Here is a 25305-nt window from a genome sequence, read left to right on the forward strand (position 1 = left end):
TAGACTAATTAGCAAAAACTGTATAATAAATAGGTAACGCGGATGAGATCTTCTACATTTGAGCTGTAATAATGCTTATCAAAACAAATCTTCATAACTGTAGTTAGTTACATACCTGAATTTGTAATTTCCCTTTTCATCGATTGTATATTCATTATTTAATATTTTCGCGTCACTGTCCTTCTCTAAAGGGGCAGTACTCACCGAAACGATTAAAGAACAAGCAACTAATAAATAACGCGCCTAAAATATAAACAAAATTTATATAATACTTAACTACCTACTTATTAACATTCTAGCCTAAGAATATTACCTTCAAGAACATTTTTTTGAAATAATTGTACTGAAATTGTGATGTGTAAGACTTGCAGACAACTAGTCTCCTCGAAGGTTTGTATAATGGATGATGTTTTTATGTTCATAATGTTCCTTTTATACAATCATTTTTATAAAAGCCTTGTTACCTGATACAACCAGGTAGACTTTAAAAAAAAAACTACATAAACAATAATTACAATGTTGTTCTAATAGTTACTTATGCTACTTTTGTATAATAAGGGGTATTAAAACATGAATGTGGGTTTATCACATGATAGTATATAAACATATAGTATATAACTATATATAGTATATACAATAGTATCACATGAGTGTGACACTATTATGACATAGTGACATGAAGCTAACTGTTTCAGAATCTTTTATAGAGTATTTAAACCATGGGTGTAGACAAACATTCTTTAAGCACTAAAGACAATTAAATGAATGAAATCCGCTAGGAAGATGAAATATTGAACTTCTTGATTTTATGGTTCACGAAATATTTTTTCTGATAAACCTGTTGGTAATTTAAATAGTTTTTTTATCGTTGTAGAGTCCTTGAACTAGCCCCTTTACCACATGCATGTACGTAAAAATCCGTGTAATAGAAGACTATCTATTAAAGATCAACTTGTACTATTACTTGTTGTACTTAGTTATATTTTTTTGGGTTCCATACCTCAAAAGGAAAAACGGAACCCTTATAGGATCACTTTGTTGTCTATCTGTCCGTCTGTCTGTCAAGAAAACCATAGGGTACTTCCCGTCTTATAGCAAAAGTAAAGGAAAAAATCCTAAAACCGTGAATTTGTACCTATATCGTACAAAAAAAAATTAAGACGTGTTCACGAAAAATTTAATCGGCTTAAATCACATACGTAATGTAGGTATATGTAGCTGGTGCAGATTCAGCGTTTTCAGCGCATGAAACAACCTAAATTGTTTACGACTGTGTGATCTGTTTGTGATCAAAATATGCTTAAAATACATTCTGAAACTTGAAAGTTTCTATAATTTCTATCCATGAAAGCTTTTTGAATGGACTTGGTTCTTATTTCTTAATGTTAAGCAAAAAATTCTTAAATCCTATCTTTTTTTAATAAAAAAAAAGACCAACACATCGACATATTTTATTATGATAGGTATATCAACGATTGTAAGGTATTGCAAATAATTAGGACATGAATTAATTATTATTAATTATAATAACATAAAATATCCACTATTTATACAGAACAAGAAATTTAGAAATAAATACATTTAAAAACAACTCACTATAAAAATATATACGTACTTAATTATTCGCAAATAAGCAATTAGTATCAGTATTTACCTTTAAATGCAAGGATATTTTGATAGGTATACAATATTATAGTTATATTTACACAATATCAACATATTTTTTGTTGAATTATAAATAATCAGCAGGTAAATAAACCATAAGACCTGATTCTCCACTTTTCACCTTTTCAGTGAATTTATCAACCAAGCAGTGATGCAACAGCGCTTGAAAGTAATCTATTATTAGTTTTTTTCTTACCAGGTAATGATTTCTCCTAAAACAAACAAAAACAATGTTTTTAGAATAAATGGATCAAATATCAGCACTGTTTCGCATATTTTTAGCTATAAAAATCTACAGAATCAAAAATAATAAACTTTGTATAGTTTTATAATATTATAGCGTCCATAAAAATTCTATAACTTGAACTTTTAAGGGCGTGAAGTTTGAAGAAGTGTACGACGCGTGGACCTCAAAGCGGCGCGCGGCTGTGTAGAAAAAGATATGTCGGAATTGTTTCAGCATCGAGTCTAGCGAAAACCTTTCTACCAACAAAGATTTTCTGGCACAGATTGAGACAATGCACTCGTCACATTAGCTAATTTAAAAAATTAGACTCTTGTCCGAATACGAAGAGTGCCTAAAATCGAAATTAAAATATATTTACTAAAATACGTACTGGCATCCGAAGTCTGTATCCATTTTCGTCAGCAATGTAAAGAACCAATTCTTCTTTTCCGTCGGTGTCAAAGTAAGTATATTGGCCTTTTACTTCAACATGCTCATTGGGCTGCCCTTTATTTATTATTGCTCCCGTTTCTGATCTTGTTATCCCATTTGAAGTTTTAAAACTGAAAATAATATTACTAATAATTTTCGCTGAATAAATTTATCTGCTTGAATAAAATCGATGAACATTTTTTTCAAGTTTAATAAAAGCCAATTTACTTAGATTAAATATTATACTACCCGACACCTCTCGGGGTATTGCGCCCGGAGCGCCTTCGACCGCTAGGATACGGCTCCTCTATCCTGCCAGGTCAAAGTTTCAGTTCATTGCTTATGTATTATTACAATATACCTGCGACGCAAGGTTTGAATCCTGCTGGCACCATCATTTTAGTTCTTTGTTTTAAAATACTTATTTATTAGTTTATTTAGAAGTCTTTATTGCACACACACACACATTACACAGATACAGGCTATAACTATAGTAAAAATTGTAGCGATTACCACAGTTGCAAGAAGAGGGCGTGTGTCATTCCTACAGAGACATCGATCAACAGACCTTGATGCGAACCTCAGCCGCACGCCACTGACGACGCTCTCACTAGATGGCAGCACGAGTACTTAAATCTGAAGTGCGTAGAACACGCAAATCTGAATCGCACTAACAGAGTTTTCTGAAATCTGCACTATATATTATACAGAAGTTTCAATATATACCCGTTGGCCCAGCTGGCATCGCGAGTACAACACCGCTCAGAGGGAAATTTCCCTATAGCTACGGTCAAGCACACAGACACCGCTCCCGTGCAAAATTATATTACCTGAATCTGTAATTTCCATCTTCATAAATTATATACTCGTTGGATAATATTTGAGCATCACTCTCCTCTACTGTAGAGTTTTTTAAAGGTGCAGCATTAGTCATTAGCACTATAAAACAAAGAAGTAATAAGCACTGCATCTAGAATGAAACAAAGAATATTATTTACAAGTCTATGTAATAATTTTAAACAATCTCTATTCATCAACCTTTGCTTTTAAAAAGCACTGCAACATACTCGTAATATTATGTTTCCCATGTTTCTAACTCCATGTATGCAAGTTTGTGGTATCAGTCTAGGAAATCACAATAAGTTAGCATCAGTTTAGGAAATTCAGGAATGCTTATTTACTTACCTTGAACATTTTGTTGTTATAAAAATGCGAAAACAACAAACTTATAATAATATAAATAAGACTTCTTAATCATTGAAGATTTGTTTTGTGGATGGTTATCTCATGATTATTAGGTGGTTTATATACAAACATTTTTACCATATCCATAACCTAGAAAACAAGGCTTTATTCTGTTATTTTAATATAAACTGTTTTTGGAATTAATTTCTTTAACTTTGTCGATAGCTATATGAAAATAGACTATACTTCATTCAAGACTCTACCTTATGTTTTATCATTACTTGCCAGTAGGTCTGATTGCAACCAATACAAATATAAATTATATAATATTATATTCTCGTATGCAAACCTATTGCGGCAGACTCTATCAAAAACTAATTTTGTCCACTATTAATTTTTAAAATAGAGTTACAGAGATTTACGAAGACTAACTAATGTATCTGTGTACTTACTTGTTTGCTTATTTTTTTTTACTTTTGCTTGCTTGATGCTAGTAGGTAAATAAATTTTTATCCTATCTAAATGCCTACCCTGACTCTAAGCTCGTCGCTAGGGATGTATCCGATCTGCACGTATTATACTTACCGGTATTGTACTTTCCTATGGCACGAAAAGTGAAAGGTTTCGTTACGAACCAATAGCCAATTAGCACCCACACACCCCCGCTGTCACGCCTCACTTCGTAGCACCAAATTAACGAGTCCAAAAAGAAACTAATTGGTCGTAGAACCTATTTAAATAACAAACATTCGTATTCGGTTACCGTTGGCCTACCACAACTTAATACGCAATAACATATATTAGATTTAATATCATTATAATGTGTTAGAAACCGTGTCAATAAGAAACCTTCGAAATTATGATTTATTAGTAACACGTAGTATAAACAGTAAGCACACTAAAAACAATTTAAAGAAATTGTGAATAGATCTTTAAAAATCGTAAATCGGAGCGGATACGTGGACAAAGTCGTGGCAAAAAAGTAGTCTCAAATAATTTTTAAACATGCACTGAACTTCCACTGCATGCCCAATACGTACCTATCTATATACGTATAGCCGCGTACGTTCCAAGAAGTAAGTAGATACATATAGCGTTCGTATTTCCGTAAAAGGTCGAGGCTTTGAATCCCGGTCAAGGAATTTGTTGTTCATTGCTAATTACGTAAATGCCCGACTACTACTTCCTTTACTAATTCGCAATTTTGAGACCTAAAATGGAATAATGCAGGAGGAAAAGGAACAATAAGACGAGGGGCAACCCAATCAAAATCTGTTAATTGGATTACGTGTTGTTGTGAAGTTGGATCTATAGGCTACTAGACCTAGAGGATGCCCGTGACTTCGTCCGTGTGGATTTAGGTTTTTTAAGATCCCTTGGGCACTGTTTGATTTTCCGGGATAAAGAGTTGCCTATGTTAATTACAGAGACGCAAGCTACCTCGCTAACTTTCATAAAACGGTTAAACGGATGGGTTTTTAGGAATCCCGTGGGAACTTTTTGATTTTCCGGGATAAAAATTAGCCTATGTCCGTCCCCGGGATAAGGTAGCCCTGAACCAAATTTCGTCAGAATCGGTTAAACTGTTGGGCCGTGAAAAGGTAGCAGACAGACAGACAGACGGACAGACATACTTTGGCATTTATAATATTAGTATGGAGTATGGATATGGATAGGTCGAGATGGCAAAGGTCGAGATAGCAATCGCGCGTCCCCACCCCGATTGGCATCTTTTTTATTCGCGAAAAACTACACCGGGAAGTGATGGCAATTGAAATAACATCATTTTGTTTGTTTGCTGAAATCAATAACCACATACACTGCAACTTAAAAAATAATTTTATTTGTTACATAATAATAAAATATTATGTATACAAGAGTAAGTGTACTTTGATATTAACATTGTTTAGAGTGATAGAGTTAACTAGGACATAATTAAGTATAATACTATAGTTAAAATGAGCAGCTGAATAGTTGTCAATTTGATAACATGAAGCCATGACAGTTTCATTATTCATGTGTTTCATCGATTGTATAATCAGCAATGACCATCGTTTTGTCCTTTTTGAATAGCCACTGTTCGCCCATTATGGTGTGTTTCGAAATTGTGGTGAAATTCCCGATCGAAATTTGTTAATACTCTGGTGGCACATATGCCACCAGAGTCATAACATTGGATCATAGGTGACTTAACGAGTCATTTGAATCCCCAAGATTATAGCTCTTTCATTACATAAGAGGCTTTTATTGCCAACGATGAAAATACCAGCTGTTGGCCAAAAGCAGAACTGATTGAGGTGAAAGAGCTTTAATGCAATTAGTCGTATTAGGTCAATGTTTACCGTGGTGAATTATGTATTGGATATCAATAAAATATTTATTTTATGCGTAAGCGGTATTTTATGAACTGAGAAAGCTTAACTCGACATTTTGGAGTATTTCAAAAATTTATTATTAGTAAAAACGTTATTAAATAGGTTTTATTAGCTGAACAATTTTATTTAACCCATATCTTAAGTATATCAAAGTCATAATCAACAGAGCCTTTATCTTAAGTCTTAACGGTTAATGTAGAGACATCAGCCCTGCTTCGTCAGAATTTATAGGTTGGATCCGAAGTTCAATGACAAAGTCTATTTTGCTATCTGCTGAAAAATGAGATTTTTATATGAAGGACTACATATACCTACCTACATGTACCTAGCAGATACTCTGACGGTAGTTTTTACAGCCTCCTATGCTGCCTTTATTGTTGACACTTAAAGGTTGATAACATCCAAAGTCAGTTTCGGAAAATATCTCTGATAAATAAAAAGATGAGTGGAAAAAAAAATCACAAAATTTTGCGCCACCTGACATACTATTGGCATACTTTTATGGCAAGCAAAACTATTAGATCATTTAGGCTAAGACTTCTTTCGTGTGTATTGATTTTGATGAAGAACTTTTCTTTGTCTACAGAAGATGGCGTTGTTTATAAAATTGACATGAATATTATATTACGAATTACGATACAAATTTTTAGCAATGATTATTATCGGTATAATATTATTTGCTTTGGTTGCGTCAAACGTCACAGTAGAAAGCAACGTTACCTGTGTCTGCGCCTTATTATAATCTTTCTCTACATCGTGATCCTCATTTCTGAAGACCGAGGTCGTGACCCTTTTCTATTAATTACACAATGGTAAGGGATTTTTCGGGATAATTATACGGTGGTTTCCCAGCTGATTCTACCGCACACGACACGACTCAACTAAGAGTAAAAGATTTCGACTCTAAGGTTTAACGATTATGATAATGTATATCAGATGTAAGGGCCAATAACCGTGATCACGGATTAACTTGTTCACTATTATTGACACGAGGCACTGAGGAAACGAAAAGGGCAAATTAGGACCTTAAAAGTCGGCTACGCACTAAGTTTTTCGACTTTGGTCAATGTTACTGAATCAGTATAACTGAAAGTTGAAACAGACGTACAGACATCATTGATACTGATATGCCCCGTCACCTTATTTGTTCTTCACAGACATTAGTCATTGTATGGAACTTTCCAAACTTCTCATGTAAATTAGAGATGTAAAGATCTGGATGCAGAAAATCAACTTCGTTAGAAAATAAAAGTCTATTTTAAGTTTTTTATTTCTATGAAATATATCTGTTGCCTGATAGGTGTTATAATATCTGTTGTTTATGCCAGTTAACTTATGTAATTGATGTGATTCGCAGCTATAAGCTAAGCTAATAAGCTTGTCAAAATAATTACTATAACCGTCGAATTACACTGCTTCCTTATTTTCCAAGTAGCGTTGCTACAACGCTTCCAGGTAGACCGAACTCAGCCATTTCACCCTAAAAAGAAAGAAAATTGTTGTAATCAATAATATATATTTATCGAGTTAAATAATTAAATTTAATTAAATTAATTAAAGTCACTATTAATACTAATAGTGACTTTTTCTCTTTTTTGTAGGGGCTTAGTCAAAGATATATTTTTTTTTATTCTTTGTAATTTTTTTTGTCAGCTAGCTTGTCACGGTCCATCGGTTTAACTGGCGTTTACTACAAAGATACCTTGCATCTCGGGGAAGGACATAGGCTACTTTTTGACCCCAAAAAGTTTCCTCGGGGTATTTAAAACACCTACCTTAGTCTACATGGACGAAGTTGCGGCGTATCATCTACTTATTTGATACAGAGATAGCTAGATAATCCCGGGGATGGACGGGCATGGATGGACTTCTTTTTGTCCTGGAAAATCGAATGGTCTCCTTGGGATGCTAAAGAAACCTAAGTCCATGCGAACGAAGTTGTGGGCATCACTAATCATTAATATCTGAGAAGTTATAATGCATACTCACATAAGGCTTTTGCGGAGAAATATTATATCCATTATCTGAAGCTATGTATTCGACTATTTGTTTTTGTCCTTTCGTATCAAAGTAAGAATAACTCCCAATAACGAAGATATACGCATTTGGTTCGCCAGCATTAAAAACCGATCCTGTTTCTTCTCTCGTTATTCCGTTTGAAGTCTTGAAACTGCAAATCGAATTAGAATAATTAGCGTAAACTGTGTAAATAGATAACAAAAATGAGGTAGGTATATTTAGACTATAATAATTATTGTGTCAATTATCTACTGTAGGTAGGTACGTACCTGAACTTGTAATTTCCCTTTTCATCAATTGTATATACATTACTTAATATTTTAGCGTCACTGTCCTTGTCTATAGGGGCTGCTTTCACCAGTACGATTAAAGAACAAACAACTAACAAACAACGAGCCTAAAACAAAAACAAAAAATAAAATATTTATAATATACCTGCCCAATGGCCTAGCTTGAGCACATTACCTTGAACATTTTGTAGAAGTAATAATTATGCTTAAACTAAGATGGATTAATACACGCAGACTTCTATGCTCCTCGAAGGTTTGTGTTATACAAACATTTTTATAAAACCTGTGTTACCTGATATAACCAGGTAGACTTATCAAAAAACCTATACAAAAATAATAATGGCGTGCTAAGCATTAAGAAGATACAATATAACAAACTACTTGATTCTTGATTCTCAAAATATTTTTCGTTGGTAGGTAAACCAGTTGAGCTGAACTAAAAATTGATCCGTAAAGTCGTTGAACTACATAGCTGATGTTTAACATTTTTCATGCTCGCAAAAGATCACAATTGAAGGCTATTATAGACCAAGTCGGACTTTTAAGTCGTACATTAGATGGCAAATCTCGAGATTTATCACTAATGAATTTTTTATAGTAACTAACCGTAACTTACGACGTCATTAATAGTATATTACTTCCAGGCCTGAAATAAAGCAATTCATGATCCAGTAGACTGTTCAGCAATTTGTATTATTGTCGTGTTGGAAATTGCTGGTATGTGTACCATTTTTAGGATTTCGTACCAAAATGGTAAAAATGGTACCCTATGGTGCGCCGTTTTTCTGTCCATCTGTAACAGTATTTAAGTTATTGACATGAAGTTTGGATAGTTGTATAATATAATAGTGGCCCAACATCATTGGAAGATTTTTTTTTTTTAATTTAACTTAAAAAAACCAGCCAAGTGCGAGTCAGACTCGCGCCGAGGGTTCCGTATTTTTTCCGACATTTTGCACGATAAATAAAAAAATATTATGCATAGCAATAAATAAAAATCTGTTTTAGAATGTAAAATGCGCTTTTTAATATGAATTGTTATGTTATCACTCAATCGACACTTGTGTTCTAGATCACTTGGTACAAATCAGTGCCGTCTGGAATAATTTGGCCAGGAACTCGGGTGAGATAGTCATCGTGGTAAATTAGTGACAACAAAGTATCAATTTTAATAAATTGAAGAATACTTATGTACCTTGTTTTTTTTTTTTCAAAAAATGTGAGACCACTATCAACTAATATACCACTGTCAGGTAAGAGATCTAAATAATTGAGGGTTTATGTTGTGGATGATGATGTCATGAGTTTTAGGTTGGTTATGTAGAAACATTTTTTACCACAAAAGTTACATAGTAAGACAAGGCTTTATCCTGTTTTTTTTTGTAGACTACTTTTGGAAATAAAAAAAAGCTCAACTTTGTCGATCGGTATATCAAACATACCGATTGAAAATTTAATTAGCTTGTCTGGTCTCGTAAGCAAACCTGTTGCGGTATCAAAAAATTAATGCTGTCCAATATTTACCTTCAAACTATAGGAACAGTTAATATGAGAGCAAAAAATATATGACTCATGTACGTGGGATTTTTTTTATTTTATATTATGATCGCCATCAACCTTCTGGATCAATATTTTACAATAAAATAGTTACAATAAAACTTAGTCTTATCTACTCGTAGTTACTGTAAAAATTAAGCCCGCGTGCAATAGTGCCAAGAAGTGCCATTTCCCTGCGGAACCCTGAGGTAAGCTTACAAAACCTGTAAATGAGGGTCCACGGGTCCACGTTGTCAGAACAGCTGTCAATTCGATAATGTCAACCTTTGATTCATCATCTTTTTCTTCTTCTAGTGCCATCTCCAATCGGAGGTTGGCAATCATTAAGGCTAACTGGATTTTGTTCACCGCTGCCCTACAGTCACCTTATGCTCATATTAAACTACTGGCGAAGGTTCTTTAGCCTGGATGTTCATCTACGGTCAGGTTTACGTTTGCCCTTATATCTTGTCTTGTTTTATAAGCTGTAGTAACGATCATCACTTTGTCCTTTGCAAATAGTTGATGCCCACTTATTTTTTATTTATAGTTAATCTCAAAATTGTGATGAAACTACAGATTGAAATGACATATGACATTGGGCATAGGTGAGTTCATTGACCCCCAAGGTTATGTGTCTCTATTACATAAGAGGTCTTTAATGTTAACGATGAAAATACCACCTGTTGACCAAAAGTGAAACGAATTGGTGTGAAATAGCCTCAATGCAATTAATGGTATTAAGGTTAATGGTTACCGCGCTAAAGTGTTGGATATAAATAAAATTAATATTGATCTTATGCGTAACTGGATTTTTTATGAACTGGGAAATTTTAGCTCACTTGAAACTATCATAGAGTAAAATACTATGTAGTAGACAGTTTGGTACTTTTTGAATATTTATCATCACACTAATATTATAAAAGCGAAAGTTTACACACATACAAACTTTCGCCTTTATAATATTAGTATCTAATGACTAATAATAAGCAAAATCAACAGATCCTCTATCTTCATAGTTTATGTAGACATTAGCCCTGCAGCATCAGAATTTAGAATTTGGATCCCGAAATTCAGTGACAAAGTAGCCGGCATTGTTATTGACAGAAGACAGTTGGTAGTATTTACTGTAGGAGACATTTAGCCTCATCTGGTGACAGAAGGGCTGGCTCATTTCTTGCGCAAAGGATCAGCCGGGCTGTCCCGCTGGAAATGTAGCCAGAATTCTTGGCCCCATTCCACGCAGGTATGATTTCTACAGTAATTAAATAAGGCTAGTTTTAAATTTTATTGTAACATTTAATAATTTTGCGCCACCTGACGTGTAATTGGTATATTTTAAAGCTCTTACATAGATCATCGAGGCCAAGGCTTCTTTGATTTAATGAATGTTCATTGATTTAATGCAGAACTTTTGCTTGTCTGCAGGAGATGGCGTTGTTTATAAAATTGACACGAATGCTATTATGATTTAATTTTGTAACTATGTATTTATTAATGTAAACATATAAATCATAATGTAGAGTATATTATACGATGGGTTCCCAGATCCCTTCGCACACGACACAACTAAGTGTAGGTACGGGATTTTAGATTTAACGATAATATCAGACTTACAACCGCCTGCGACTTCGCTTCCGTGGAATTCCCAAAAAATCTGACCTTATTTCTTGTCTACATTATAAAGAGGATCTCTGTGCAAATTTCAGCTTTCTAGGTTCAAGGATTTAGGCTGGGCAATGACGAGTCGTCTGTGAATCAGGCCTTTTCGTTTCATAATATACCTACTAGATGATGCTTGCGAATTCGTGGATTTAGGGTTTTTGTTAAATCCCGTGAAAACTCTTCGATTTTCTGGGATAAAAAGTGTCCTATAATTATAAAAAAAATTTTGAACATAATTCTAGAAAGACTTGGTGGTTGAAAATCAACTATGAGTTGATTTTCAGAGACGGAGAGTTATGGTCCTGTAGCACAAAAAGTTCATAACCTGTCATTGAACGAATCGGCAAGAAAGAGATGGACACCGCACAAAATAATCTGAGGTAAACGTCTGAAATATCTTTTACTGATAGATTCGATATAGTTACACTGTTACCGAATGCTAAGAGCTATTTAGGACACACACGGACAATAGCTAGAGTCTAATAAACTCAATGGCTGGCTGTATTTTTTAAACTATAACAGCTGTAAAGTTTAAATTTAGCGCATTGATAGAAACCTGTTACCACTACATAGAGACATATTATTAAAATATGGGAAAAAGATTTTTTTTTGAATTATCTGTACATGAAAAGTGAAAGTCGAAAAAAATTTTTTTGCACCCTCAAGTGATACCTTGTTAAAGGACTTATTTTAAAATCATTATTAGGTTTCTTAGGGCCGATTTTTCAATCGTCAAATAACTTTTATCTGAGGAATAAATTTTACTGTCGACGGATTTCGGACGGAAAAAAATTTAAAACCTCAATTCCTCAGACAAAAGTTATTTGACAATTGAAAAATCAGCCCTTAGATAAGTTTTGAAAAAAAAAAATTACGTGTAAGACAACATTTTCTGACAGGTTTTAGGTTTCTCTGACAGGCAGTTTTTGCTCATACTTTTGTTGTATGGATGCCATAAACACAACAAATAAAAAGTATAACTATCTTAACTTTCAAGATGCTTCTCAGTAGGTACTTGGGGGCTTAAAACTCAACCTCCAAAAATATGTAAATCTTACAATGTCGATTGTAGGATTTGAGGATCAAAGAGTACTATCAAAGAACTCGCACGACACAAGCTAGAAGTAATAAAAGTATTATAAAAAATTATCTTTATTAATCTCGTAATTACTTATAAAATAAAATAAATCACAGTAGGATTATACTTATAACTAAGCATCATTGAGTCAATCGATTCTCGCATGTCATACATGATTGGGTAAGTATATCGATCTGAGGTCCCAGTGTAACTTATCAAGTTAACAAACATGGTACATATGTTTGAGAATTACAGACTGCCAACGTTTCAACAACCTTCTTTGTGATCTTATAAGTAGGAGGTCCTGACTTCGCTTCCCGGCAGGGCCAATTTGGAAATTTATTAATTCTAAATTGTCTCTGGTCTAGTCTGGTGGGAGGCTATGGCCGTTGCTAGTGAACGCCCTACCAGGAAAGCCGTGCCACCAAGTGATTTAACCAGGTCATGACAAAGCCATGTAGCAACCTACGAGTATTACGGACATGGGCTTAATAAAAACTGCCATACCTCTTTCAAGTTAGCTCGCTGCTATCTAAGACTACATCATCACTTACCACCAGGTGAGATTGCAGTCAAGGGCTAACTTGTAATGGAATAAAAAGCATGGTAATTTGACATGCAGCTGTGGCAGATCAACGTACATCTACACGTTTTTTAATCTTAACAGTTACACTCAGGGATCTGAAGTTTGCGCAAGTCGATAGGAGTATAGGAATTAACCGCGGAATCCTTGCTGGTACTGGTTTTCTTGCTGCTGGGTCTGTGGGTTGGCTGCGATGTATTGGAGAGCGCGAGCGATGGCATCAGGGATGGGTGGGGGAGTAGGAAAATGTGCACCCTCAGCACGGAATCCTGTAAACAAAAAAAGATTGTGTTACCTGGTACACCTATTATAAAAACACTTTGACCTCTCTGGCACAACAGTAAGCACTTTTTTATAATAAAATAGCGAGCAAACGAGCAGGCGGGTCACCTGATGTTTTGTGATTACCGCCGCCCATGAACATTTGCAGCACCAAAGGTACCGCCGATACGTTGCCGGCCTTTCAGGGATTTGTTGGTCCGCCTCTTGACTAACGTTGTGATATATTAGCGCGTTGGCATTTAAATTAGAGGTCTTGGGTTCGATTCCTGAATTGTCATGTAGTTTGGTCTAGTTTGGTGGAAGGCTTTGACCAAAGCTATCTACCACACTACCGGCTAAAAACGTTTTCAGTACAATACTGCTTAGAGACCGGTAACGGGTATGGATATATTGAAACTGCCATACCTTTTCACGGTTTGTTTGCTAAAGTCGTCACTTAGCACTAGGTGAGATTGCTATGATGGGTTTACTGGTCATCAGTGACAAAAGAAAAATTTTTGCTCGCGACTTAATCCATATGGATTTTGGGTTTTTAAAAATCTCGTAGGAATTCATTGTTTTCCCGGAATATAAATAGATCAAATTAGCGATTGAGACTAAGAGTAAGATATGCAGATTAGGTATTTAATAGATAGGCTAACTGAAAAAAATATGTCTCAGTAAATTCCTATACATAATTATATCACTAGCATCTGATAAAAATTGGCAACAATAGTAGGAAAATTAGACCGAGCATTATTGACCTAGAATATATATTCGCCTTTTGTACGTTTCTTTGTTTCAGGCTAAGAAGTCTATCCATTGATTAAATAATACGAAAGGTTTAAACTAACCGTTCTCGTCAGAAATGTAGGTCACGGAGATGGGGATACCCTCAGGGCTAGTGTAGCTGTACGAGCCTTGGGCGACCTGCGCTTCAGCGTCTTTGATTCCAGCGTTCTTGAGGTAGCCCTGTTCTTGGGCGTTGATGCCGTTGCCGGTCTCGTAGCTGCAATACAAATAAATATAGAATTAATAGAGTAAATGACATGGTTCCGCGCCCAAAAGGTCCTAATAGGACCCTATTAGATACTAAGACTTCGCTGTTCGTCCGTTTGTGTGTCAGTGACTATATATTATGAACTAGAATATGTAGAATACTATGTAATAGATAGAGAGTTGAAATTTTTACATAGTGTATATTTTTATTGCCTCTATAACAACAAATAATAAATACCAAGATGGTGAGTTAAAAAAATGGCCAGCATGCAAATTTAAAACATACCTACATAGTGTTATTATTATCAATTATCATGTACGGTAGATACTACGGAATCCTTCGCGTGCGATTCTCACTCACACTTGACCGGTTTCTTTAATATAATATTGTGGCAAAACTAGGATATTGGAAGTTTTAACTATCGCGCACCGTGGCAATTGAATGAAATCCATCGTAGATATCAAAATACGTATATTATGAGGAAATTCTAGTAAGTCAACACATACAAGAGTATGAATTTTAAATTGTGATCGTACGATCACATCATCAATCATCGTAAATTATAAAAAAATTGCAACTACAACATAAGTTGAAGATTGTATCCATTTTCTGGAAAAGTTTAAAAGTCATAAGGCACGATGAGTGTACAGGTTTTGCGGACGCTCTTTAAGTTTCTGGAATTGATAGCAATCGTTGTTTAACCATATATAGTAAGAAGACGGATAACTATCACAAAAAATATAAAACACGCCAAACGTGGCAGTTGTAGCATATAGTTACACTGCATACCTATAGATAAAATAGCGTTGTTTATGCATTAATATTATTACAATAGAATATATTTTATTCAAGTACACTTTTACAAGTGCTTTTGAATCGTCCAAATAATTTACTTTAATTATTATTCATCTAATTTTATTTAGATAAGTCTCATCATGTTCACGCGATGCTTCATTTTGATGTCAAAGATAACACATCGATTTTGCAAAATTATACCCTATCATTTAGTTTTATAATGGCAATGCTCCAAATCAACTTGCACAGTATATCAATGAATACTGTATGATTGATTAGCTGCTAAATAAATAGCTACTTAATGTTCTAATCTTTTTAGTGTTTGAATTTATTTTCTTTGTTCTAGTTTTAACATATTTACGAGTATATGTTTATTTAGCCATCCGAATAAATATTAAGTATGTAACTGTGGTAAACTTCGCAATATATGTATTAACATATGAAATGATTCGGAGCCAGTAGTATTACGTAATCAGGGCTTGGCTGAGAACACTATCTTAAAGATGACTCCCACAATTTAAGGTTTAATATGCTTGACATTCAAGGAATGCCCATTTATGATCCGTCGAGTTTATATTTCACAATGAACTCGCATCACTAAATTTGAAATGAGCTGGGGGGATATTTCACAGCAATACTAATTAATGGCTGTTTCTCTATGTCAAATTTATGATGCTGCAAGTCTTAGGTCGTTTCTTGCGTTTACACAAGTGAGTTGTATAGCACCGTATATAATGGATAGCATCGTTTTTGTAGATTTTATTGACGCGTTGACTTTGTTTTCAATTTCGAATTTAGGGGCTTTATAACACAACTAAAAGTAAACAGAAGTTAGAATATCGAAAACAATGGTTTTTTTTACTGGATTTGATATTGATATATCTACGCGTATCAATATCAATCCATTATAAATAGTGTTTCATGTCAAGGGCGAGATGAATTTGGGATATGTTATGCAAACCAAATCCAACACGCACATTAAATTTAGTTACCTATACTTAACATTTAAAACTGTTATAGGCGTCCGACCTGGGCGTTGAATTCAATTTTTTTGTTCATAGAAAAAAAATCGGTATATTTGGTATAATCCAAAAATATAACTGAAAAGAAATGTTAATCGTAGTCATTACTCATTACAAAAAAAGGTTGCCCACATTTCTTAAATTAAAGAAAGGTTTTTTAGGAAATTAAATAAGATTGTGATGACGTGTTATTTTATGCAAAATGTAAAAAATTATGTTATGTAAAATTGCATAGGTAAATAGCACTATACAATTTTCACTGCGTTGTTATGCATTATAATGCATTAGGTACAAATACTTTTCTGTAGAGACTAACAAAAAACATTGTATGAATACATTACCGTTGAATTAGCGCAACTATAGGTTTCTCATTAATTCTGTCAATTAATTAGTACTCGTGAGAAATATTACTAATATTATCTGGTAGAAAAACTAGAGCAATTAATTAGTTCCCGTGCGAAATATCTTAGTTTTTGTTCTTTACAAAAACAAAATTTACAACTAAACAAGGCTGAATGTGCATTTTTTGGGAAAACGCGTCCCATCTTCTTTTCCACATCATTATTTCCCATCAGGTGTGATCAAGTGCCTATACTCAAAAAAAAAAAAAAAATTACCTCCACTGGTAGGAACCATCAGGGTTAATTTCCTGGTTCTGTCTGATGATGGGAATGACCTGGTACTGTGGCTGGGTCTGATACTGTGGCTGGGTCTGGTACTTTGGCTGGAACTGGGGGGCGGCGTAACTTAAGGCCACAAGGGCGGAGAGGACGATGAGCTGAAAACAATAAAATAATTGAATGAATGAATATACTTTTATAGCACACCACAAAAAAAAAAACACATACAAAGCACAACAAAATATAGGCAGGCAGGTACAATTTGGCGGCCTTATCGCTTCCTAGCGATCTCTTCCAGGCAGCCAAAATAGAGCAAAGGAAATAGCTATAGATATTACAGGTAGCTGGTGCAAGTATATACATTTACGTATAATATTAAAATAAATAAATGCATAAATATATGTAAATAATTAAATTATGTAATACTATAAATAATAAAATACTAAACGAAAACGTTACCCGACGAAAGTTAATGTTGTAATAACTTTCAACTTGACAGAAACCTAAGTAATTGCAAAGGAGCTTAGAACTCAGAACTACTAGAATGAGAAGAACCAATAATCGTGATAATGAGGCTAAGGAAAAATTCTTTTTTCTTAAACTTTTATCTCATACCTAACAGTTTCTTGATTGAAATTGTAGAGTTAAAAGTTTTCCAAAACCACTACCATTAATTATTCTAAAAGCCGAATCATTCAATTGGAAAATGACGAAAATGTAAAGTCCTGTATTATTATTAGTAAACATGTGACAATAATACACAAAAGGTCTAATAAATGGGGAAAAAATTAAAAGTTTTCTAACTTTAGTCGTAAAGAAGATAAACTAAGACCTATGTCTGATTTTTAACATCAGATTACATTTCTAATGCTATGATGGCTATTTAAATTTTTATGCAATTCACCTAGTGACATTATATGTATAATAAATAACGTATACGTTGCGCGTCCATAGTGAAAACTAAAAATTATTGTATTTGGGTCACATTGATCCACCTTATCTCTTCTAATCTCGTGCGTTTTATATCTTCTGTTCTGCTCTCCAGAACGGATTTTACACGCTACACCAATCACAGGTGGCAGGACTAGCCTACCGCGGACGGGACTTGTAAATGGTTTTATGTCCAGGCGTGGGATGGTGGAGCATGAATTAATTTATACTGAATTATTTTTGATTCCGGGCATGTTCACGGTGTAGTATAAATCTACCTTAATCTAGTTTGACCAATTTTTGTAAGGAAATTATGGCATGTTATGGATATATAAACAAAGTCGATAATAAATGGAACACTAGAAACCAAATATAATGGAAATTGATTGTATTATTTTTGGATATCATTTTTGTGGCAACAAATGCATGTTTATTTACAGAGTCTAATTTCTGGAAAAAGGGCTCATTAATTTGCTACGGACCCCTAAAAAAGTTATAAACTAACCCCTAATGTTAATTATTTTCATAATTAGATATTTGTTTTAATTTTAAGATGTATACACTAAATATTTTCAATGATCGTTAACTCACCGATTTCATTGTTTTTAATTTTAAAGTAGAAATAATTTAATTTATGTGATGTATGTGTGATGATCCTCGGTGAATGTGTAAGACTGGAATGATTTTTCAGATCTTCGCAGCTGCTTTTATACGAAACGGCGTTTGCACTGCGTGAAATTGGAGTATCGCGCTTCGAAGGCGCAGGCGCGAACGTAGTACATCAAAGAATTACCGCCTGTCTGCATCATAACGATCATATTCATATTTTATTCCTACATTTTTTTTATCGTACCCTGAATGTGTGTTCAAGTTATTATAAAAAATGTTTTATTTTTTACAGCATACGAGAAGTAATGTCAATTACACGTAATTTATGTGTAACACCGGGAAGAGACTTATTTCAATTTTTCTTTAACTCTTACAATTTAAACATTTTTTAACAACATGAACCAGTCTTTTTCAGAGGCTTTTAGTTTTTGTATTTTGGTATGTACTAAATTTTAAACGACAAAGAAAGTAGAATACAAAATTTTGTTATTAAATAACTCAAAATTTTAAAACCTAACCTCTATAAGAAAACTAGAAAAGAGCTGATAACTTTCAAACGGCTGAACTGATTTTCTTCAATTATAGCTAAGAACACTCTCAATCAAGCCACCCTTCAAACAAAAAAAACTAAATTAAAATCGGTTCATTGGTTAGGAGCTACGATGCCACAGACAGATACACAGACACACACGTCAAACTTATAACATCCCGCTTTTTGGGTCGGGGGTTAAAAAGGGGTATCAAAATGTAATGTGAGGGGATTTTAAATACCTTTTCCAAATTAGTAGTTGTGCAATAATATAAAATGGGTACATTCTTAATAGGTACATTCCTAATAAGGCTTCCAATATCCAATTAGCATGATAATTCAACGTCTATTCATACAATTTTTTCAAACATAAGAGAGTTTGTATATTATCCAAATCAGATACAGCCGTAAATATACCTATAACCAAAATAAATGGATTTATTCTTTCAATGACTTCCTTCTTACGTAAGATTTCTGAAGGAACTTCTAAGGCGGGCGTGCGTAATGCTGCCTATAATATGGTGTTTATTTTTATATGGGTTATTTTCTTCAACTATTATGGAAATTACTCTTCCAAACCAAAAACGATTTTAATGTTGATACTACCTACTACGGACATCAGGTTTTATTACGCTGGAGTAGGTACTTTTTAAGTAGCTTTGAAGATAAAAAAATTAAGCTAAAATCTCTTGCGGCTTATCTTAGCTAACATGTAACTGTGAATTATGGGGGACAAGCCCCATATCAATTTTAATTGGTATACTTACTTAACTTGAAAAATGACGAACCTTCCTACTAACTTTCCTGTTTAACTGTTTGTGTATAATTTGCATAAATTCTTTTTTAGTGTTAAAGAACCTATTGTAAAGAATTCAAGTTTCTAACCCCAGTGGTTTAGGATGTGTGTTCATATATCCGTCGGTCAGGATTAGTCTTTTTATTTATAAGAAGATAGGTAGGTATATATTCGTAAGAATTATTGCATTTCAATGAATACCACATGGGTGAAGATATATTGAAGCGGAATCTTGGGCTATAAATACAGGGAATGCGTATCCTTTAATTTGAAATGCATAAAAATAAACCCATATTTAAAAAATGTTTTAATCATAACTTGTTGTCAAAGTATAGATCGTTAAGATGTTTTAATGGTTGTGTATTGCTTATAGTTATTTAATTAACGTCAACGTCAAATAAGTCAATTATATGGACGCCCGACTGGATTCCAATAGTCGATTTTCATAAAGATTTCTAATAAACAAAGCTTAGTATACAGTTTGTTAGTAGTAATATGAGCTACTAAAAATTATTTAAAAAAAATGGGTTTTAAAATACATCTTCCCATTCTACATAGACTTTTTAAAGTTATTTTCGCTTTAAAATTTCTTAATATACCTACCTAATATTTTTAAATTTAGACCAATAGGTATGATGTGAATCATATTTCAATTATATAATAATAACTAATAGATAAATCCTATTTTCATTAATAGGGTCATATTGCAATTCATTGGAAATACAGTTTTTGTAGTTCTTTTTCATATCTTGTTCTTGATTTCTTATAAAGATTCAATATTATTTTTGATAGGCACTAACAGCTGAAATAAATAATAGTATTGAATCTATAGTCCGACTAAATGACTTTTCACGCGTCATTTTACCTCTATGAGTCAACTGTCATGTCAAAAGTACAGTTCACCTTTTTAAATCTATACATATAATAAAATTGTAGAAAAGTGGTATCTGTACAATGGAAATATATAAAAAAAGTAGCAGGGGTTGTTAGTATATCAATGCCGAACCCGAAATTGTAATTAATTTTTTTTGTCTGTTTGTCTGTGTGTTTGTGCACGCTAATATCAGAAACGGCTTATTCGATTTAGATACGGTTTTCATTAATATATTGTAGTAAGCTTCACTTAACATTTAGTGTTTATTTCATGTCAATCGGTTCATAAATAAAAAAGTTATGTCAATTTAAAGAATCACGGCGAACATTTTTAACGTACATGCTGCCCGAAAAGTCACTATTCCACGCGAACGAAGTCGCGGGCACAGCTAGTTAGGACTAAAATCGTACCATTGCCATGATATTTGCGGCGTAAAACGGCGTGTGAGAACTAATTAAATTATTTACGCATTATAGCTCTAATCTGTTAATAAAGTAGGTACATACGGCCAAAATTAATTAACGATACTATCTGTTATATTAACGGCCCTGGTCTATATGTCAATAAGTTACTTAGCAATTTATTTGTAAAAGTTAGTACTAAGTTATTTGTCAAAAAAGACAATCGAAAACAAGAGGAATTTTAGACTAATTTTTATTCTTATAGAGATAGATTGATTGTATTATTGATATTCTTGGCCATTAGACCTAATTGCACGAGCGCTAAAAAAGCGTTGCGTTAAAACCCGGCGTTGCGCTGAAAATACAAAGTGCGCGTTAAAAAGCGTTGACGTGTGAGCAGATACTTGGCAATGCATTTGTTCTAGTTGAACGCTTTTTTAACGTCCGTTAAAAAAGCTCTCGTACGGACGAGACCTTATGTTCAACGTCCAATGGACGATACGTTTTGCATCAGCCAATTAAATGATGAGTGATTGAAGATCCAAATATTTGTCATACAGTGTGTAAGACGTTTGTTATAGCAGTGAATTTGGTAAAACTGCCATTAAAAACTTGTCTAAGGAAGGTTTCAGCCTTGTTTTACTTTTGTTTTGGTACAGGCGCTACAATTCTGTAGTAAATTAAATTATTTTTTATTTTTAGTGTTTGAGGTTAATATTTTTCCGGGCTTCAACAAAAAAAGCGCGTATTCGCGCTCAGTTAGCGGCAGTTACACGTGTACACCCTTACAAGCATTTATATGTATGCTTATAAGCGAGTCACGCTTGCAAGAGATGCAGGTGTAACAAAAGGTGCGCGTGCAAAAAACAGCGCAAATGTGGAACTGCTCTAATGAAACGCTGCACCATGGAATCAAAATATCATTAATAGCGCAAACAATAATATTTTATTGTATAACCCATCACTGCGAGGCGTGCCCTCTGGCGGTTAATATAACCATTTGCAAGCCTTCACAACGAGCTGATTTCAATAACTCCCATTACACTGCAACGTGGTATTTTTGATCATTAATTTGTAAAGGCCAAATCCTAACGTATTAAAGTATTTTAAACCCCCGACCCAAAAAGAGGGGTGTTATAAGTTTGACGTGTGTATCTGTGTATCTGTGGCATCTGTCTGTGGCATCGTAGCTCCTAAACTGATGGACCGATTTTAATTTGGTTTTTTTTTTGGTTGAAAGGTGGCTTGCTCGAGAGTGTTCTTAGCTATAATCCAAGAAAATTGGTTCAGCCGTTTGAAAGTCATCAGCTTTTTTCTAGTTACTATAACCTTCACTTGTCGGGGGTGTTATAAATTTTTAATTTACACTTGTGTAATATTATCACCGTATAAATTTAATTTAATACCACTTAATAATACTTACTAATCTTTATAATTTTTCTATTTCCAGTCTTTATTTAATTAGGCATACTTAACAAAATATTTAATTGCTGTATTATTCTTTATACTTATTAGGAATGATTGCCTTCAAGGATGAATTTAAGGCAGACTAACAAACTAACCTTATATGAATGATAAAAATTATTAGTTATTTACTCATAAATTCTGAGAATGAAATTTAAAAAAATATATAGATGCTAGGTAGAAACATAACAAAAAGATCAGAATAATCGTTTTATAGACAAAAATTACAACCGATTATTAGGTTTATTTGCAAAATACGATACAAAACATATTGACGGCCAGGGCAATTATTTATAAAATTACATGACTATTAGATGATGCCCGCAACTTCATCCACGTAAATTTCGGTTTTTAGAAATCCCGTTGTAACTCTTTGATTTTCCGGGATGAAACAAGCCTATATCCGTCTCCGAGATGTAAGATATCTCCATACTAAATAGATGATGCTCTTTAACTTTCCGGGACAAAAAGTAGATTATATCCTTCCCCAGGAGATACTCATATCTCTATAGTTTTGGTTAAAATTGATCAAATGGATGTGTGTGAAAATGTAGATAGACAGCCAGATACAGCTTCATATTTTTTAACCCCGACCTAAAAAGAGGGGTGTCATAAGTTTGACGGGTGTATCTGTGTATCTGTCTGTGGCGTCGTAGCTCCTAAACTAATGAACCGATTTTAATTTAGTTTTTTTTTGTTTTAAGGGGGCTTGATTGAGAGTGTTCTTACTTCTTAGCTATAATCCAAGAAAATCGGTTCAGCCGTTTGAAAATTATCATCTCTTTTCTAGCTACTGTAACCTTCACTTATTGAGGGTCTTATAAATTTTTAATTGGTAATTAAAAATTACAAGGTATTGTAAAAGGTAATAATAAATAATTTTGAATAATTAATTTGAGTTTAAATTTATATATTTTTTTAATATATTATGTAAGTACACTCTATTCAGTCAAGTAAATTTGAATTTACCGGACAAGGCGTGAACCTAGTTCTCGGTTAGAAAGATGTTTCTTGAATAAAGTCTAAGTAATAGCTATTCTGTAATTTCTAAATCTATAGCCAAGTTACGAGTAAGTATGTAGCCAGTCGAGACACCACCCGAAACTTAAGCTTGTGTAGGGATATAAATCTATTACTTAGAGCACACCCGGTACCGGAACTAATTTATGTACTAATTTATGTACCTGCAGCACATAAATGACATGCTCTGATATGTTTGTCGGTAAGTGGAAGACTATTTCAAGGGATTAAATAATGACAAGTCAACTAATATAAATCCAATCATACAGTTAATTTGATAAATAAAATAATTAGCACTTTTAACGGAAACAATAACGCATACCATACTTATAAATAATTGTGATACTGTAATTTGTATACCTTAAGTGTTGAATTCCGCATCGGTTTAGTAAAAATACAATAACTTTGAAATCATTTATATTTTAATAACTTAAATTATCGTATCGAAATAAAGCCGCTCTTCTGTTTCAATTGAAACCAGAGCTTTGGAAATATTAAAAAGGTAATAAATGATAATAATTGTTTGTTGATGATGAGGCCATATTAAAACTTAACCTATAACAATAATTATTTTTCTGTAGTGACTTTGCAAATTAACTGAAGTTTTAATATATTAAGTAGCAAAAAGTCGCATTAAATGCATTGTAATTCATTAAATAAAGTGATTTTTGACAGTTGGCGGAATCAGACCTAAACATTTAGAGTAAGTAATTCTTTTTCTGTTCATCATCATCCGGCTCTCAAGGTCACGTAGACAATCTATAAACATAAAAAACTTGTGCTGACTGACAGACTTATCTATCAACACAGCCTAAACCGCTGGGGTTAAAAACATGAAATTTTGACAAAAGGTTCCATTTAGAACTTAGACACCCACTAAAAAATTATTTTTGGAACATCAACCCCTAAAAGTCCGTCATTTTTAAAGGTACATCGATTAAATTTAGTATTTAGGCTTTCGATTTAAAACGAAAAATACTTATTTCACGATTTTTGGAAATTCTACCCCCACACCGATATTCCACCCGAGCTAAGCGGGGGCAAATCAGCTAGCATGCTATAATATTAAATGAGTCACTATAACTTTTTAATAAATATGTGAGCTCACGATTAGTATTGCTGAATAAAAGACTTCAACGCGTGTGCGGCTTGCCAGGAAAATCCTTCCATAGAATTTATTTATATTTTGTCTTTAAGTTGTAGCTTTGTTTATTTTTTCTGAAAAAAAAAAATTGTTAGAGGTACGGTACATAGATTTTTTTTATTCGATAACAAGTTTGCCCTGGTTTGTTATCTCATCTGAAGGTGAGTGATAATACAGATTATTTCGTAATTTTAAAAATACATTACTATAATATTTTTAATTATAATAATAATGTCCTTCTGATTAAATTTTGCCCACGTTCAACCTCAGTGGAAAGTATGCAGGAGATAATTAAACATGTATGTGCACAGAAACAACTTTCCTCTCTATTCCTTCACTCTCGTAGTTCGATGGGATGTTCATCCCAGACTAGACAGGTATTAGCCCCAGGATGATGGCCTAACATTCTCTCCAAATAACGGGGTGTAACACCGCCAACTTCTTTTTCTGGATTGTTTATTTATAACATAATAGGCTAGCGATAAGGACAGGATTCACGATAATCATGCCTTAAGTAAAGCAATGATGTGGTTAAGTACGATTGCCTTAGGAATTCCTATTTATTCTTGCCTTGAAAATGTTTAAGTTATATATTATAAGTATAACACGTGGCAGGAAAGACGGACACCAGAAATGCGTTCTAAATCTCAGCGGTTCGTATCAGAAATGTTGAGCAAAAATGTTTCTTGCCAGTATTGGATGTCGACCACATACCTATGGATGCAAACGCTCTATTATTACTAAAAATATTTTGAGAAAAAAAAACTGAATAACTTTTTGACCGGA

General features: G+C 33.6%; 2 protein-coding genes across 2 annotated transcripts; both read right to left on the bottom strand.

Moving 5' to 3' along the window:
- Window positions 1-1757: 1757 nt before the first annotated feature.
- On the bottom strand, window positions 1758-8445 carry LOC123866748. Its single transcript, XM_045908427.1, has 7 exons — window positions 8368-8445; window positions 8172-8299; window positions 7873-8053; window positions 7307-7363; window positions 3154-3293; window positions 2283-2454; window positions 1758-1877 (listed from the first exon to the last, which is right to left on the bottom strand). The coding sequence occupies exons 1-7, from the start codon at window positions 8374-8376 to the stop codon at window positions 1803-1805; spliced, it is 762 nt and encodes a 253-aa protein (XP_045764383.1). The 5' UTR covers window positions 8377-8445; the 3' UTR covers window positions 1758-1802.
- A 4114-nt stretch (window positions 8446-12559) lies between these two features.
- On the bottom strand, window positions 12560-18337 carry LOC123866795 (endocuticle structural glycoprotein SgAbd-2-like). Its single transcript, XM_045908498.1, has 4 exons — window positions 18274-18337; window positions 16750-16910; window positions 14170-14324; window positions 12560-13323 (listed from the first exon to the last, which is right to left on the bottom strand). Exons 1-4 carry the CDS (start codon window positions 18280-18282, stop codon window positions 13187-13189), a joined length of 462 nt encoding a protein of 153 aa, XP_045764454.1. The 5' UTR covers window positions 18283-18337; the 3' UTR covers window positions 12560-13186.
- Between the last annotated feature and the right edge of the window lie 6968 nt (window positions 18338-25305).

The sequence above is a fragment of the Maniola jurtina genome, chromosome 7 (assembly GCF_905333055.1).
Source record: "Maniola jurtina chromosome 7, ilManJurt1.1, whole genome shotgun sequence".
NCBI classification, from domain to species: Eukaryota; Metazoa; Arthropoda; class Insecta; order Lepidoptera; family Nymphalidae; genus Maniola; species Maniola jurtina.

Coding starts and splice junctions, on each gene's coding strand:
- LOC123866748 (XM_045908427.1), bottom strand. Junction 3,294..7,306: donor TAGCAACGCTACTTGGAAAA/TAAGGAAGCAGT, acceptor GTTTCATTCTAG/ATGCAGTGCTTATTACTTCT. Junction 2,455..3,153: donor GATGGAAATTACAGATTCAG/GTAATATAATTT, acceptor TATTATTTTCAG/TTTTAAAACTTCAAATGGGA.
- LOC123866795 (XM_045908498.1), bottom strand. Junction 14,325..16,749: donor GATGGTTCCTACCAGTGGAG/GTAATTTTTTTT, acceptor TTTGTATTGCAG/CTACGAGACCGGCAACGGCA. Junction 13,324..14,169: donor CTACATTTCTGACGAGAACG/GTTAGTTTAAAC, acceptor TTTTGTTTACAG/GATTCCGTGCTGAGGGTGCA.